Here is an 18,662-nt window from a genome sequence, read left to right as displayed (position 1 = left end):
AGTGAGCCATCCAGTCAGTATTTGATGTAGACTCCCAGGTCTAGATCCATCACAGCGTGTCATAATACTTGGGTGAAGTATAGGTTGAATAGTACCAGAGCGAGGACACAGCCTTGTTTCATGCCATTGGAGATGTTGAAGCGATCAGAAGTCTCTCCACCAGATAGGACTTCCCCTGTCATGTCGACATGAAAAGCTGGATCAGTTTGACGAATTTTGCTGGGCAACCGAGCTTGCTGAGGATCACCCACGATGCATCCCTGTTCACTGTGGCGAACGCCTTTGTCAGGTCTATGAAGACAATGTAGAGACTCAGGTTCTGCTCAAGGCATTTTTCCTGCATTTGCCTCACCGTGAAGACCATGTCAATGGTGCTGCGATCTGGTCGGAAGCTACATTGTGATTCAGGCAGGTTCTGCTCTGAAACAGATGACAGGAGTCTGTTGAGTATAACACGGGCGAGGATCTTTCCTGCAGTGGAGAGTAGTGAGATGCCTCTGTAGTTGTCACAGGCTGCTCATGAGCCTTTGTTCTTGTATAGGGTTACGATGGAGGCATCTCTGAGTTCTGGGGGCATGTCTTCCTCTTCCCATATGCTGGTCAGCACTATGTGGAATGCCTGGAGTGCCTTTCCATTTAAGGCCTTGTACACCTCGGTTGGGATCCCGTCTTTACTGGGTGCCTTGCCTGCACTCATTTGTTTAATGGCTTTTTGGACTTCCTCTATTGAAGGAGGGACATCAAGTTGTTCAATGGAGCGGTTTTGGGGGATCTGGTCAAGGGCGCTTTGGTCGACTGAGGAGGGTAGGTTGAGAAGCTGACTGAAGTGTTCTTTCCACCTGTTGCTGATGCCTTTTTTATCTTTTATGAGAGTGTCATCGTCAGAGGATAGCAAGGGAGTGGTGGTGGGTTTTAATGGCCCACAGACAGTCTTGAGGGCACTGAAAAATTGTTTGTAGTTTTTCATATCAGCAAAGCGCTGGATTTCTTCTGCCTTTTTTTCCCACCATCGGTCTTGCATCTTCCTGATCTATCGCTGCGCCGTGGCTTGGAGAGACTTGAATCTGTCCTTTTTAGGAGCAGAGTTTGGCTTATTTTGCCACTCCATAAAGGCTTTGTTCTTCTTGCTCAATAGTCCACATAATGCCTATGATATGCACATAGGGATGGGAAATCTTATCAGATTTTTTCCCCTTTAGAACCTAATCCAAAGCATGGATGACTGCCAGTTTTCACATTTCTGCATCTCTGAGAGACATAGAAAAATGATTTGGTAGGTCCTTAGGTTAAGGCTTAAGTGACCTTTCCTGATACCTGGAAAAATGCCAGGGCATGCTCATGATTCATGCTCAAATCCAAAAAGCTATTTTGTTAAGTACTCTGATCCCAAACTGAGAAGAGAGGAAATCTCCCCCATCCTGCCTCCTCTCTGCTACCCTCACCACATACACACAGAGAGAACTGGCCAGGAATCTAGAGAATCTTAGGTTCAAATCCTACCCCTAACACTGACAAGTTACTTATGTGACCCTAGGGAATATACATCAGTTTGCTAATAGTCAGCCAAAAGAATACAGTAATATGATTTTACTTCACAGGTTTGTTGAAAAGAGAGTATTTTTTTTCTTTTTTAAGCCTTCTCTTCTGTCTTAGTATCAGTTGTAAAAGAGAAGAGCAGGAAGGGTCAGCCTTAAGTAACTTGCCCAGGGTCACCCAGCTAGGTAGTGTCTGAAGTCAAACTTGAACTCAGGTCTTCCTGAATGTAAGCCCAAGGCTCCATCTACTGAGCCATTTATCTGCCTTATTGCATACTAATAGTAACCAGAACCAAGCCCTCTCTCTGACCACAAGTCCAACACATTTTTCCATTGAACCTTATTTAATTTGTGTAAATGAGCAAGTCATAAAATGATTTTTTCCCTTTATCTCATGTTTGATTGATAGTTACATATTGCAAGAGGTAGGAAGAGAATTAAATACAAAGTATTATAAAATCATATTTTCATGATAATAACCATTAACCATCTTATTTTCTCTTAAATACTGCACATAATTATTTTTAAATCTATATTTAAGGCTCTCAGAATATTGATACCTTGTGAACATATATATACATATATACATATATATACAATTATCTGTGTTCTCTAGTTGTCAGTCTGTTATCATCTTTTGTAAATTAAAGGAAATCATCAGAGATAGCATCTTCCTCAAAAACTATCACTAAAATTCTTCCTTCTATTCCCTTAGTTCACAGAAGTTAGTTTCCATTATGAATCCAAAAAGAGATGCATCATTTTCAGGAGACTCATGCTAAAGACCACATCAGCTTGGAAAATACATAAATAACTACTATTGCAGACTTGGACAGATAGGGGAAAGCCCTCAATTTCACACCAAAAATGCAAAGTCAGTTAACATGAGGATTAATGCTTATGGGTATTATGTGGAAATGAATTACTGTCCTTGAGCTATGACTTATGTAAAGATTAAAATTTAGGGGAGACTGAGGCAGGTAGAAATTAGTTTCTCTCTACAAGGAGTATTATATTTTTAGAAGTTTATTAGAGATTAAGGATTAAAGAAAATACAGGATAAGAAAAAACATGCACATCATGGAAGAGACGCCTCTGCTCCAAAACGGAAGTCCAAAAGAGACCCAAAAGCTCTTGCAATCAGGTTAAATACCTTCTTGATCTCGGCCCACGTGAGAATTCAAAGCATTCTGGGGAAGTGGAGCAAGGAATTCTGGGGATTGAAGTCCAGAGTTCGAGTCTATTTTTTACACTTCATAGGCTGGTACATAGTAAGAATTTATAACTGTTTATTTTAATGATGGTAACTCTTTTAAAAATGTAAAAATGAAAGAAATGAAACCAAGATAACCCACAAAAGAAGAGCATTAAAATGAATTAGATGCTTACTGTGCTGAACCTTAGCCGTGTTAGAGAAGATGATTCTAACCAATAGATTTTCTCATGTTAAATATAATTGTCAAACTGTTTAGATAAAGCAGTTATTTCTTGGGAAGTGAGTTGTCTAAGATAAGTTCTTAATTAGCACTTTCTGTTATTATTTAAAGTGATGATATTCCTTTTTCTGTTTCAGTGAACCTTTCAAGGGAGTTTTATCCTATAAGGTAATAAATAACTCAGAAGTATTTCATATTTTCTTGGTATGACTTCTTTATGGTTTCCCCTATCACATTTGTAAGCTGAATAATTTCTGTTTAGGTTTTAATTATGAGTGAATAGTTCAGTGTTTCAATGTTTTTGAAGATATTTTTGAAATGTAAAATGTTGGATTCATTATTACATAACAAAGATTGAAAATTTCAACCAATAAATGGATTAATGTGACAGTGACACTCAGGGCTCTTTTAGACATTAAATTGCCGTTCTTTACACATTCCTTCTTCTGTCTTCTTGTCTTTCCCACATTCTTCCTGAAATGCACAGCCTCTTCACCTCCACTTCTTAAAAATCGCTGTTTCCTTCAAAGTTCAGCTCAGATGACTCCTAGAGGATTCCTCATCTGCTCTCCATATCTGCTGCTATCAATGTCTCCCCCCACCATTGGGGAGGGGGAGACGTCTTATTTATCATATTTTTTCTTCATTTGTATATGTACAGGTTATTTCCCCAAAAAAGAATGTAAGTTTTTCAAGGGCAATGACTTTCCCTTTTGTCTGTGTATCTCCAGCACAATCCTTGGCACATAATAATCACTTAAATAGATGCTTATTGATTGAAAGATAGATCATAAGTCTGCTTTGCCAACATCACTTTTCATTAATCTCTTTAGTGATGCAATTTATTTCTCATTTATCTTGTTGATGGATTTGTCATACATTTAAATGTTTTGTTAAATATCTCCCAATTACATTTCAATCTGGTCTAAGCCCTACTAGGAAGTGTTATGGTCAGCAGGTGAGCCCTGTTTGGCATCTTGAGTCTATATGACTTCTAAAATCTCTCAGCTTCAGATCTCTTATGTTATGGTCAGATAAGATGCATATACATTTGAAATTGATTGGTCTTATTTGAAACTTTTAGCATTTATTGTTTTCTTAACACTTTTTGATTTGAATTCAACATTAGATCCTGAATTTGTCCTATGAGATGCTGACTACCCTTCACATCCGTATAAATGGAGATTGTGAACCTTTGACTTCATTCCCCAGAAGTCCTTAGTATTTTCCCAAATTCCCTATAATCTCTCTTGCGTCTCCACATCAGCAAGATCATGTTTTTGGTATTGGGGGAGGAGTTACATCCAGTTAAATACCAATAACATGATCTTGCCAACATGGAGATTCAAGAGAGATTATAGGGAATTTGGGGAAATACTAAGAACTTCTGGGGAATGAAGTCAAAGGTTCAAAAATCTCCATTTATGTGCCCAGCAAAACAGTGGTTTTGCTTTCTCTCTTTTCTATTTCCCCCTTATCTCTAACTATTGTAGTTTCCTCTTAGAAGGTGAAATTTTGTATGCACCTGTAGTTAGAAGATTTTAGAGGTACAAGATGATTATGTTAAGTGATCAATTGGGGAGACTAGTCCCCCAATCATCATCAGGGGGGATTATGAATTTTAGATTTGCTCCACCCTGCTTAGTCTTTAGAATTGTAGTAACCAGGAATGTATACACCCCCACAATAGGATTAAGTGTGGGGGAGGAAGGTCTATGATCCACGTGTGCTAGCAAGTGACAAATCAGAAACAACTGGCCAATCCCCTGGGCTGTCCAAAGCCAAGTTTAAGCCACCATTGATACATGTAAGACACAGGAAGTGATGTAAAGGATTATATTTCTCATCACTTCAGAGCTCAAGCATGAGACCTGAGACTGCTTCCCTTAGATGGTCATGTGGTGAGTGAGAAGGCTGACTCCCCTTTCCTTGGCTTTCTGGGGGCACCAGCCTCTGGAGAGGCCCATCCCTTTGCTGAGACCTCAGAACTCCTGCCTGGTTCAGACCAGGCCCGGACAGCTATCTTTCCCTTTCCCTCTCTCTGTTTCTCTCTCTCTCTCTCTCTCTCTCTCTGTGTCTCTCTCTGTCTCTCTGTCTCTCTGTCTCTCTCTCTCTGTCTCTCTCTCTCTGTCTCTCTCTGTCTCTCTCCTTTTCTCACCCTCCCTTCCTCCATTCCTCCCATTCTCTCTCTCTGTCTCTCTCTGTCTCTTTCTTAATTTCTTCCTTCTGTTGTAAATAAACCACCATAAAATCCTATTCTGACTTGAGTATTTCATTGTGATTTAGAATTTAAATCCCTGGCAACCAACTAAAAATATATTGTCTCAACCATAAATTTTAACATTAACACATCTTTGTGTCTTTAAGAACCTCATTGGGGGCAGCTAAGTGGTTCAGTGAAGTTAAAGCCAGGCCTAGAGTGGGGAGGACCAGGGTTCAAATATGACCTCCGTCACTTTCTAGTTGTGTAACCCTGGGCAAGTCACTTGACCCTCATTGACTAACCCTTACCACTCTTCTGCCTTGGAATAAATACTCAGTATTGATTCTAATGTGGAAAGTAAGGGTTTAATAAAAATATATTCTTAAAACCAAAAGCTAATATTATTTGTGAAACAGATTAATTTCAGAAGTTTTCCAGTATAATCAAGGGTAAAATAAGGGTACCTTCTTTATATAATCTACAAATTTGGTGAGCATACCATCTGTGCTTTTATACAAGTCATTGATTTTTAAAAAGTTGAATAGCATAGGTCCAAAACTCAGATTCTTGAAGTACTCTCCCAGAGACCTCCTTTCAGGTTTCTATCAATTGCTTACAAGTTTCCATTTAACCAGCTCCAAATTTATCTAAAAAAAAAAACTAAATAAAAAAGTCATCTATCTCACAATTGTCTGAATTTTATATAGGAGACTGATGACAGTTATTTTCAAATTTTTGTGAAATCTAAAAAAATTACATTATATAGCATTTTGCTCACCCTTCTCTCTGGAAACCCTGTCAAAAGAAATGAGGTTAACATGATATGATCATTCTCTTTGTAATCCTTGCTCCCCTTTTTATAGATGTTCTCTCAGCCTTCCTTCAATAATGCATTCCAGACATTGACCAGGAATGAAAGCCAGACTCAATAGCCAATAGCTTGAAGATCTCTTCCCTGTTTTGAAAATCATGACAACTGATCTTCCCTAGTCCTGAAGCATCTATTCCATTCTCTGTAGAGTTTCAGTAATCATTGAAGTATTTGGCAATCATGCCTGCCAATTATTTGGCAGGGGGGAGGTGGGAGGGGGTGATGGATGAATGGATGGATGGGCAGACAGATGGACAGAGACAGATAGATAGATAGATAGATAGATAGATAGATAGATAGATAGATAGATAGGTAGATAGATAGATAGATAGATAGATAAATGGATGAATGGATAGACAGACAGACAGATAGATAGATAGATAGATAGATAGATAGATAGATAGATAGATAGATAGATAGATAGATAGATAGATAGATAAATGGATGAATGGATAGACAGATAGATAGATAGATAGATAGATAGATAGATAGATAGATAGATAGATAGATAGATAGATAGATAAATGGATGAATGGATAGACAGACAGATAGATAGATAGATAGATAGATAGATAGATAGATAGATAGATAGATAGATAGATGGATGGATGGATAGATAGATGAGAGAGAGAGAAGAGAGAGAGAGAGAGAGAGAGAGAGAGAGAGAGAGAGAGAGAGAGAGAGAGAGAGAGAGAGAGAAGAATATTTTCACAGTGTTTATATCTTGAAATGTTAGGGTCTAATACAGGGGTCCCAAAACTTTTTACACAGGGGGCCAGTTTACTGACCCTCAGACCATTGGAGGACCGAACTATAAAAAAACTATGCACAAATCTTTATACTGCTGCCTGGGATAGCAGAGGCCGCAGCGCTGGCTGTAATGGGCCTGTCACACCTTGCACAGGCTTATTACCGCCACCACTATACCGGGCAACAGTATACACAGTGCAGAATCCCCTCCCCCAGATTGCTGCTCACCATGCTGACATCTTCCATTGTGCAGCCAATAATCCTTTGCGCGGCACCTCGTTCTCATTTAGTTACTCTCAGAACAAGGTGCCACACAAAGGATTATGTCACCGGAAGTAGTACTGTATGTGCTGCCACATCCAGTGTTCCTCTCACTGACCACCAATGAAAGAGGTGCCCCTTCCAGAAGTGCAGTGGGGGCTGGATAAATGGCCTCAGGGGGCCGCATGTGATCCATGGGCCATAGTTTGGGGACCCCTGGTCTAATAACTTGAAGTCATTAAGAATAGCTAAGTGCTCTTTCACTTTCTCCTCACTTAATGTTAGTCTTAACTCGCTATTAGTCATCTGTTTTGTCCCTCCCTTTCCAAAAATTCTCTGCTTTTACAGAGAAAAAAAGCACTGTATAGTTCTGGCTTCTCCAGCCATTAATTAGCTTCCTCTCTGTCCCCCCCCCCCCCCATCATGTAGCCCTTTTCTTTAATATTTCTATTTTCTCCACTTACCTTTAAAACAACAAACCTTTCAGAACCCAAATTCCTTGAACTTAGTTCCTTACAATCATATTTCTAGTATTCCTTTATTTTTTAAACACTTGAAAATAAAGAGAAATATCTTTTTTTTTAGAATTAGGTATATATTCCCAAGTAATCATTGATAATTATCTCAGTTTTCTTGTTAGGAGACCCTGTACTTAAGGAACAAAGGGCCTCAGATGCCAAATAATAAGTATTGACTCACTTTCTGTTCAACTGGTATGTGGGAAACCTTTGTTCCCTTAGAAAATGTCATTGTGCTACCTAAAACAGTTGTAAAGTGGAATCCATTTCATTTGTCCCTCTTCTGTCTCTGCTAACCTTGGCCATCCATAGATGTCTTCACTGCCTCTGAAGGCCTCTACTCCTTTCAACAACAAAAAGCCCTTAAAATTGTCTCTGAAAGGCAACTCTGGTTTTTTTCACAGTAGAAAAAAATTTACAACTTCTATTAGGTTCTTTTTTTCTATAAGGAATAGAAATACTTCTATAAACTTGGAAGAGATGAGAAATGAGAGTTAATTATATATCTTCACTAAATTGGTGGGTGGGTGGAAGAAAGGGACAAAGCAACAGAGAAGATAGCAGTGATTAAGCTGTCGCATAGAGATCCCTGAGGATTGGAATAGCTAACTCTACAAGAGGATCCACAGTTCTCCTTTTACCCACTGTCACTGGGTAAAATCCCCGGGGCAGCATTTGCATGGCACTTTGTTACTCCTCTGTGGTCTAAAGGAAGGAACTGACTGGGAGGCAGAAGGCCAGGGTTGGTGAGGTCCCTTAAGACACTTAGGAGGCATGTGATAATGGGCACATCATTCAGACTCTCCGAGACTCAGTCTCTTTAACAAAATGAAGATAATGATACTACCTACCTTACTGTGCAGACAAAATTAGATAATGTATGTAAAAGTGCTTTGTACTGCAAGTGATACAAAATGTAAGCTATTATCATTACTGGCATTCAGGGAAAACATTTTCTTCAGGGGGGAATATCATTGTATCATAGAATACTGTCACCACTAAGATCTGTTCCTAATTGCTCACAGTTTTTATCTGAAGTTCAGATTTTGGCCAATTGCTACGGGTCAGAAAAATGGGCTCAGAGATAATTTCTTAGTAATCATGGAAGATTGGACTTTTAGAAGAAGACATGATTGAGCACTCATCTCAGTAATCTTAATTTAGAAGGAAAAAGAAAACATTCTACTTTCTTTAAAAAATATAAAAACTGGGGTAGCTAGGTGACTCGGTGAGTAGAGAGCTAGACCTGAAGACTTGGAGGGCCTGGGTTCAGGTTTCTCAGACATGTTTTAGCTATGCAACCCCAGGCGAGGCACTTAGCTTTGACCTAACTGCTCCTGACCTAGAAGCAATACTTAGTATAGATTCTAAGATGGACATTAGGTGGTTTTAATAATTCTATATTGGAATGAGGTAATATGTATAAAAGACAGTGCAAAACATAGATGCCTGTAGAGTTATCATGTCCATGTATTTCCATTATATATGTATCAGCTATTATCTTTTCTTTTTTCAGTATAAAATGTTTTTAATTTCAAGTAGTTCAGGTCTGGAGATAGGAGGTCCTAGGTTCAAATTTGACCTCAGACACTTCCTAGCTATATATGAAACATACGTGTGTACAAACACACGTATACACACACACAGAGCTTAGTTGAGTTAAATAGCAAGGGGGTGGGAGAATTTTGTCATTATTTACTTGGGTACTGGGCCTGTGATTTCACTAGCTTTAGGAAACTCCAAAGTGAGGACACCCCCTCCCACACTGCAGGTCAGCACCTTCTCTACAACTTAGATTCCAAAAAAAGCCTGGAGGCCCTCCGAAGTTAAGAAACTTGTCCAGGATCAAAAAACCAGGATGTGTCCAAAGAGATGGAACTTGAACCCTGTTCTTTCTACTCTCAAGTTCAGTTTTATGTACCATGCCTTGCTGCCTCTCACTAGTAAGTAGTAATCAGAAAACTTCTTTGAAACAGCCTGAAATAAAGCCTTATTCTATTGCTTTTATTTTCCCTTTTAGGAACACATGATTCTTTGTAGATTTGCTGATCAGACTGCTGTCCAGCTACCTCTAGAACGCAGACTTATAGGTATGTATTTTCACAGACTGGTTTTTGTGAAATTCAAGCACAATTTGCTTAGGGGCCCACTAACTTACTCATGGGGGCAAATGGGTCCACTATGGCATCTAAATTCATTTTTTTTTCCCAGAGCACTTCTCTGAGAATTAAGAATGTACAACCGATATCATATTACTTGCCTTTTTGGAAAAGGGAGAAGGGTGGGAGGGAAGGGAAGAAAAGAATGAGACAAAGATTTGGGGACATAGCTAATGCAATCATTTATTTCCTTTGGATAAGCATATTTGTTATAATTTATTATGTACTCATAACAAAAATTTTAAAAGAATGTATTATGACTATAATTTTTCTTTCAACTATTACAAACTTTTGTTGTTTTATGCTTTTTTAAAAAATCTTGAATTGGGTGATGAAACATTTCTATCAGTTTTTATCTATTCAGTAACATGGTATAATACATGTCTTTGCCACCTCTGTGACCAGGATCTAAGATCACTAAAAAAAAAAAAAGAGTATTGGGGAAGCAACTCAAAGAGAATATTGGGGGAGTGATGGGAAAGTCTATATAGTCAGACACATGAATTTATTTTTTTTAAGCCCTTACATTCTTAGATTTGATACTAAGTATTGCTTCCAAGGCAGAAAAGCAATAAGAGTGGGGCTATTTGGGTCTAAGTGACTTGCCCAGGATCATTATAGGTAAGACGTATCTGGGGTCGGATTTGAACCTAGGACTTCCTGTTTCTAGGCCTGAACTACATTATATTTTTTTTATTTAGATTTAGTGATTTATATAAATTATATATAATATATGTAATATAAATTATAGATAAATTTAGATTAAAGTGCTAAAAAGAGAATGACAGTAACTGACATTTACTTAGGCATCTATGGTTTGTACTGCCTTTCTATGTATTATCTCATCCAATGGCAATTCCAGTGAAAAATAATAAATTCTGCAAGTGCTCAGGAGAAAGACTTTCAAATGAAAGAAAGGAAATTTAAATAACTCAGAGCTATTCTACACCTCCCAGAAACTACAGAAGGAAATCCAATAATGTGTACAATGAGCAGAGGAGTTCAGTATGGGACATAACCTACAAAATCTAAACCTAATCAATGAAAGAAAATGGACTTTGAATGAAAGAGGCATTTAAGTTATTCTAACAAAAGAAACTAGAGGTCATTTGCTTTGCAAAACACTTCAAAGGAGAAGTATAAGAAAGGTAAACAAATACTGCAACTAAGCAAAAGTTAAGTGACAAAATAAATTACCCTGTGGAGAAAAAAAGGAAAAGACTAGACAGCAAGACACCTATAGGATTCAAAACAGCAACAACAAAATTACAACAGAAGCACCATTAAGAGATTTATTTTTGGGGGCAGCTGGGTAGCTCAGTGGATTGAGAGCCAGGCCTAGAGAGGGGAGGTCCTAGGCTCAAATCTGGCCTCAGCTACTTCCTAGCTGTGTGACCCTGGGCAAGTCACTTGACCCCCATTGCCTAGCTCTTACCACTCTTCTGCCTTGGAGCCAATACACAGTATTGACTCCAAGACGGAAGGTAAGAGTTTAAAAAAAAAGAGATTCATTTTTAAAAGTACCCAAGAGGGGGGCAGCTGGATGGCTCAGTGCATAGAGAGCCAGGCCTAGAGACAGAAGGCCATAGGTTCAAATCTGGCCTTAGGCACTTCCTAATTATGTGACCCCGGGCAAATCACTTAACCCCCATTGCCTATGCAATGAGCCTTCCAGTGGAAGGGGTAGATGGCATCTGGTGGAAACTTTGGTGCATGAAGGATGAGGGAGATGAAAATAAGGAATTGGGCAGTGGAGGGGCTGAAGAATAGGACTTGGATGATGGCCTACAGGAGTTCTGAATCACAAGGATGTGTAGATTCTGACCATAGATGAGGATGATCATCCCAAAGGAGGCTAGAAATTGGACTGGAGACAAGGTCAGCACCAGATGAAAGGCTGAGAATAATTTGGGGGTCTCTATCTCACTACTCTTCTTCTCCCTAAAGGCTGAAGATTAGGTGCAAAACTGTGTATCAGGAAATGAAAACTGTTCTCCATAGACAGTTCCTTTTTCCTCTTCCGTCAAGGGGCAAGTATAAGAGGAGACACAAGTCCTGGGGTCCAGGGGAAAGTTGGAAGATATTCTGGACCCTCGGAGACCAGCTGGAAGTTGCTTTGCTGGCCTCTAGCAGCTTTCCCTCAGGGAACAAACAACAGGAGATAGAAAGTCTCCATCCTCTCCTCCCCTGAGACAGGATGGCCTTCCTTCAGGAGACATACAAAGCGGGAGATGGGTAGACTGTGGCAATAGACTGCTGGTTGGTTTCACTGCCACAAGTCAAATTGTTCCTCCCAAAGCCCAGCTCTGACTATATCACCCCATCCTGCTTCCTCTACTTAATAAACTCCAGTGACTCTCTATTACCTCCAGAATCAAATACAACATTTTCTGGCTTTCAAAGCCCTTCATAGCTCCCCACTTTCACCTCCCCCTCTGGCCCTCATTTTCCAGTCTTCCTGAACTTCACTCACCTCCAGGCACAGTGGTGTCCTTGCTATTCTTCAAGCAAGATACTCCATCTCGCCATCCATTTTCAGTGACTGTTCGCCAATCCTAGATGCCCTCCCTCCCCATTTCTGCCTCCTAGCTTGCCTTACTTCCTTTCATTTTCAGCTGAATAGTTAATGTGGGTTGATTTCTTTTTTCAAAAATTGATGTAGTGGTGAGACCAAATCTAGTTTCATGTTGATGCTTTGTTGTATTTTCCTTGTGCCCCTGGCCCTCAACAATTGGTCAGTTGTTTTTGTTTTATTTTAACTGCCTTTTCATACCATGTCTTCATTTCTGATACAAAAAATAAGGAATTTTTCTTGAGTTTTCAGAGGTTTTATGAAATGCTTCTTAATCAGCAAAAACCACTGTAGCCAAAATAATATATTTCCGTTCCTCCCCCCACAATAGAGAAAGTTAAGTGAAGCCAGTAACATTTTTCCAAGAAGATAGTATATAATTTGAACTTAAACCAGTTGAAAGTTTTTTAAAAACTGCCCCTTTATAAAACTCCCAAACCATTTGTTGTGTTTTCTTTTTTTTCTATAAGCCACTTCTGAAAACAAGTTTGGGGATATCCAAAGAAAGGAATTTGACTGTTCCACTTGCCAGTCTGGTTTTCTGGGCTTTGGGCTGAAAGTTGAGTACAACTATCCTGGAGGGGTGTGGCAACTTTTCTGCCAACTTACAATAAATCTTCTTAAAGTTGGATTTTTTTTTCAAAGAAAAATATGTTATATGAAACATCAAAGATCCACCTGAAATAGTTTTTTAGATTCCAAGCTGGAAGGGCTCCCAGAGGTGATAGATAAAAGCTAGTAACCAAGGCCCAGGGAAACTGTGTCTTGCCCATGGTCCCAAAGATGATAAATGACAGAGCTAAGACTGAAACCTATGACCTTTGGCCCTAATCCTACTGTCTTTTTTAAAAATTACTATTACCAGACCAGAATTGTGAATTTTCCTCATAGACCTTTACAGTTTTTTTTCTTTATTATCTTTTGAAACTAGGAGGCAAGGGGATAACCATTTATTTTGTGCTTATCATGTGTCAGGCACTGGATAAATGCTGGGGATGTGAATGTGAACAAAAAGAAAGACAATTCTTGCCCTCAAATAGCCTCCATTCTTCTGGGAGAAATAAGCTTATAAAAGGGAAGTGAATAAATTGGGGAGGGACATGGTAGAAAAATTCAAAAAATCAGAAATCCAGCCAAGGAGGGGATCTAAAATGGCCAATCTGGGCCTGTTCCCAAAATGGAGGTCTCTAAAAGGAACTTAATAATGATAGAAGGATGCTCCCATGATGGCAAGATGTTCTAGGGTGAGAAAGATCCTAGGCAATGAAGGAAGTTCCTGAGTCCATGAAGGAAGTCACAATGACTTTTTAATCTCTATCTCTTTCTTCTTTTTATATGGAATGTATTGGTTTGTTTCCTCTGTATTTTATTTTACATTTTTTACTATGATAATGGTATTGTGGTGAGTAGAGCTCTGGACTTGGAATCAGGAAGACTTGAGTTCAGATCTTGCCTTGGACACATGCTAATCACGTGACCCTGGGCAAATCACTGCCTCAGTTTCCTAATCTATAAAATAAAAAGTTGCGCACACACACACACACACACGTACACACACACTGGAAAGTCTTATATGAAGTGATGCAAAGTGAAGTGAGCAGAATCAGGAGAACTCATTCACAGTAACAGCAATAAAGTACAATGATCAACTGGGAATGGCTCAACTATTATCAGCCATACAAAGAATCCAAGACAATCCCAAAGGGACTTATGATGAATAAGGCTATCCACTCCCCGAGAAGGAACTGATGGAGTCTGCATGCAGATTGAAGCCTGCCATTCTTCACTATTTCCTTCATGAATTAGACTTACCTAAGCAAGATGTGCTGCTTTTCACATGATGAACATGGAAATATATATTGTATGATAACATATGTACAACCTATAGCCTACTACCTGATGTCTTGGGGAGGAGTGGAAGGGAGAGAGCATGAATAGCAAAATATCAGAAAACAATTGTTAAATGGTATCTACATGTATTCTAGAAAAAATCTAAAACATAAAACATGCATTATCCAAAAAATAAAATAAAAGGGTTGGACTCAGTGACTTTCTGGCTTTCTAAAAATTCTTTCAGTTCTAAGTCTATGAACATATATCTTTAATCTATATACCAGGACATCTTTTGGAATATCTTAATTTTTTTAGATATTTTTGGATATATTTTTTATCTGATCTTATAGATAGAAACAGAATTAGAATTTCACAGTGTTACAGATTCAGTGTCTTTGTTGAAGGAAAGTCTAGGTAATAATCTTAAAAGAATGACTGAAGACTATACTTAAAGAAAAATGGAAAAGCTAACTTCCTTGGTGCCTTTAATATATATACATATGTGTGTGTATCCCTGTTCTTTTAAAAAAAAAAGTTGGCATTAAAGATAAAGCTTTCAGAAACCATGATCTGTGACCTTTCCCTCTACATTTAACAGCAAAGTAACCTGACAAAAGAACATTTTGGAGAAATAGCATTTACATCTTCTCTCTATTATCCTCCCAATCCAGGATTTGGGGAATTCTATCAAATTCTATCATTTTTCTATCCTTTATGTATGCCAAGAATTACCATGCCTTGGAAGGTTTTCTCATGACCTTTTTCTATTGTGTTTCAGGCAAACAGTGTATGTGCCTTGTGGACCTGGATCGGGCCTGGGCTGCAGAAGAACGGGGCTATTCCGTCCAGTTGATATCTATGGAGCCTGAAAGCTGTTCTCCAAAAAATAACATGATAGTAGGGGTCCCTGTTTAGTCTAGAATGTTATTCCCATTTGAATTTGTAGTTATCCTAATCAAAACCCAGGGATTAGGAGGTTCTTATCCCCCAGAAACATCTCAAACCCCATTGTCTTTGGCAAAGGAAGCATTGACAGAAACCTGCAAAGCCAGGCTGCCCGCAGAGCATCACAAGTCCTGCTTATGGCTTGCGATTTAGGCAGCTGCTGGTTCTCACAGGGAAAACCCCCAGCAGCACCAGCTACCTGCCCAGGAATGTTCATTTAGCTGTCTTTCAGAGAAAAACAATCCTTTGACTAGAAGGATAATTTCCTTTTCAGCACAGAAGTTTTCCTCCTGGCCTTGCTCATTTGGCATTGCCACCAAGAACCCTTTGCACCTTTTTTTAGTAGAGCCTTCCTAAACTCTACATGGAAAGTAAAGCTGAGCCATTAACAAAAATTAATTTTTTTAACAGTTGTACTTCCATTATAAAAAAAAAAGTTTGAATTACATTTTGAATTCATGGAGTGTTTATTTAGACCTTTCTTATATATCTAACAGTTCATAAAGAAAATGGTAAACAAAATATCTCTATCCTCTCTCTCTCTCCCCCTTCCTCTCTCACTCTCTTTCTCTGTTTTTAATCAAATTTATTAGTTCATTGGTTTAGTAAACTTCTACTAAGTAAACTTAGTAAGGAACCTCTGTCTGCCTATGCAGATGGGCAATTATTCTGCATTTACAGTGTTCAGGAGCTGTTTCCAGCACTAAGGCTCAGTGACTTGCCCAGACTTTCATAGCAGCTAATGTGTTGGAGGTAAGGTTTGAACTTGGGACTTTCTGATTCTTGATCCCGCTCTTTCTTCAGCCGACCACATTGCTTCTTTCTTGTCTACTTTAGAAATACTTTTATGTCATTTTACTCAGATTATTTCACTGGGACGATTTCTTCATTTAAAGTTTTTTGGAAAAATAGCAATCTACACAAATGAGTGTGTAAATTTTCCAATGGAGACTTGAAATTCATTAAAGCTTAATTGTAAGATACCAGTCAAGACTCAGATTCACTACTTTAGACAAGAAAGATTTGTGAAGAAAGGAATTATTTAATAGTAGTTCTATCATAATTAACATTTCCTTTATTATCATCTTGCTCCGATATTAATCACCATTTATTTTTACCTGGGTATATGTGTGTATAACTTGGGAGGATATTTTTTTTTTAGAATATTGTTCTCATTTTCAGCATTCCCATTTTTTTTTCATTAACCAAAGCTTTTAAGGGCAGAAAACATATCCCCCACCGCCCTCCTATTGATAAAAGGGAGGGAGACCCTGGATTGTTGATGCAGAGTGTTCAGGTATTTTGGGCAAACTGACCTGTCAGTCCCTCCCAGAGTAAGAGAGTAAAATGGCTACTCACTGACTTGGGCCAGAGCACCTTGGAGGGCAAGCTGTTGCAGCAATCTCAGGAGAAGGGGATAATCGGTTGGCTAGGAAGTTTTGCTGAATCTGGCCTCTCCAGAAGGTCCTCTGGAACAGAAAACTGCCTGAGAGAGAGAGCAGTCAGGGCTGACCCAGGAGTTTAAGGTAACCTGGTCTTTAGAAAACCCTCCCTCCAGAGTAAGAAGCCTCCACCCGCCAAACTTCTTGGTTCTTCCTTTTGTTGATCTGACTGCTTCCATATAACAACAGATATTTATTAAGGGATGGGACAACAAGGGTGAGGTTAAGGAATGGGCATGATAAGGATTCCCTAACTGGAGGCACAGATCAAATGTCCAAGCCTTTCAGCCCTTGGCTAAAGCCAGGGTTGGCCTGACCTCCTCTCTGCCTGATGATAATTTCTATGATGGCTAAACCTAGGCTAAATATAAGAAGAAGTAATGTCTCTAGGAGTAGCTGGCACAGATGAGAGTTGGCCTTCAGGCCTGTCCCAGGCAAGCCCTTTGAGGTAAACTGGCAGCAGATCAGGTCTACACAGATCTTGTATTTCAGCACAACAGGATATCTTCAGGGTTGATAGATCTCTGGATAAGTTGGAAATCACATTTCCAGTCCTCAAGGAGTCTCTCAGAGCTGGCTCTCTCCAAGATTTCCCCCAGTAACCCTTGCTTTCAAGATTCCAATGGACCTCTGGCCTGTTGACACTATTCTCCTGCATTCTATTGCATATCTGTGTCAATCTTTTCCTTCACTATCATGCTGCCAAATTCTCCAGATCCCAGCTCATTCAGAGGTAACTTCCATTTTAGATAAGTCATTTCATTGCCCTCATAATCTTTTGGGGAGCCTTTAGTGAACCTGACAGATTTTTTTATCTTTTTCTTACTGAAGGAATATTTTTTTTTAATTATCATGATGCTTATAAGATCATTATTTTAGAGCTGAAAGGGACTCTCTAGAGGTCACCTAATCCAACCCTCTCATTTTACATTGAGGAAACAAAGTCACAAAGATTGAAGGCCATCCAGTAGTAGTGGCAGAATCCAGATCTTAACTACCCACATATTCTGACTCTAAATCCAGCACTCTTTCTACCATACCATCTGTTTCAAAGGAAGGAGATCAACTTTTGATCCCTGGAGATCATGAGGAAGAAAATAAATAAATTCAAATCTTATGTAATGTATTATTTCATCAACTACCTGAAGACAAAGAGAGAGGCCTGTCTCAAAAACAATTTTTTTGACCACTGGTTTGATAAAACAGGTTTATAACAATATATATTTCCATATCAAATCAATGGACACAGGGTGAATTGGAAAGAGCACTCTCTGGAGTCAGAGGACCTGGATTCAAATCCTGCCCTTGATATTTATTTCCTGTATAATCTAGGGGCAAGTGTCTAATCCCTTTCCCATTCATTTTCCTCACCTGTACAATGAGATCTCTTCTAATTAAATTGACCTATGATGCTAGCCAGAGTTACACATTTGGCTTGCTTAAGACCATTCTATAGCCTTTTCTTCCCACCCACTTCCATTCTGTCGTATTCAAAAAAAGAAAAAAAAAGAAAAACCAGGTAGTAACAATTAGGCCTTTATCTGTAAGGATAATTTTTAGTGTTTTGACTTAAAAATCTAAATGAGTGGTTGCCATGGGAAATTCCCAAATATGAAAAATACACAAGTCAGATGGGGATTTATAGAGATTTTAATTAATAAAGAGAGAAGGAATTAAAGGAAGGAGAGAGAGAATTAATTTAAACTGCTCTGGCTCAGGCTGAGCCAAGCAGTAAAGGCCTGGGCCACAGTGGCCTCCCTGAGCCTAAGGGTAAGGGAGTCGGTCTTATCACTCACCACAAGACCATCTCCAAGCTGGGTTCCAGTCCTCCACTCAACTCAATTTCCTGAACTCAGTTCAGAATCTAACTCAATTCTGAACTGAACTACCCTCTGAACTGTCCTTTACCTCCTTTTAAAGAGAATTTTATCTTATGTCACCTCCCCTAAATTTTCACGTCTACCAATCACAATAGATGCTTTTTTCCAGTACTGCCCATTCTTAGTTCTCACCTTCTTTGGTTCTCACTTTCTCTGGTTAGAGTATATCTTCTGAGTACTTCACATCTCTTTGTTAAGCTTACCTTTTGTAAGTTACTTGACCTTTTTAGGTACTAATTTACCTTTTATAGGTACTT

The 18,662-nt window shown here is 38.9% G+C and overlaps 1 protein-coding gene across 1 annotated transcript in view; it reads left to right on the top strand.

The window, feature by feature from the left end:
• Positions 1 to 15,538, top strand: part of GSTCD (glutathione S-transferase C-terminal domain containing) — a 208,228-nt gene extending 192,690 nt beyond the window's left edge. The window contains exons 10-12 of the mRNA XM_001367182.4: positions 3,109 to 3,139; positions 9,595 to 9,664; positions 14,917 to 15,538. Coding sequence (XP_001367219.1) covers positions 3,109 to 3,139; positions 9,595 to 9,664; positions 14,917 to 15,053 — 238 coding nt within the window. The 3' untranslated portion in view covers positions 15,054 to 15,538. The remainder of the gene's footprint in view (positions 1 to 3,108; positions 3,140 to 9,594; positions 9,665 to 14,916) is intronic.
• The last annotated feature ends 3,124 nt before the right edge of the window (positions 15,539 to 18,662 follow it).

Source organism: Monodelphis domestica, chromosome 6, assembly GCF_027887165.1.
Source record: "Monodelphis domestica isolate mMonDom1 chromosome 6, mMonDom1.pri, whole genome shotgun sequence".
Lineage (NCBI taxonomy): Eukaryota > Metazoa > Chordata > Mammalia > Didelphimorphia > Didelphidae > Monodelphis > Monodelphis domestica.
This window is presented reverse-complemented; position numbering and strand designations above follow the sequence as displayed.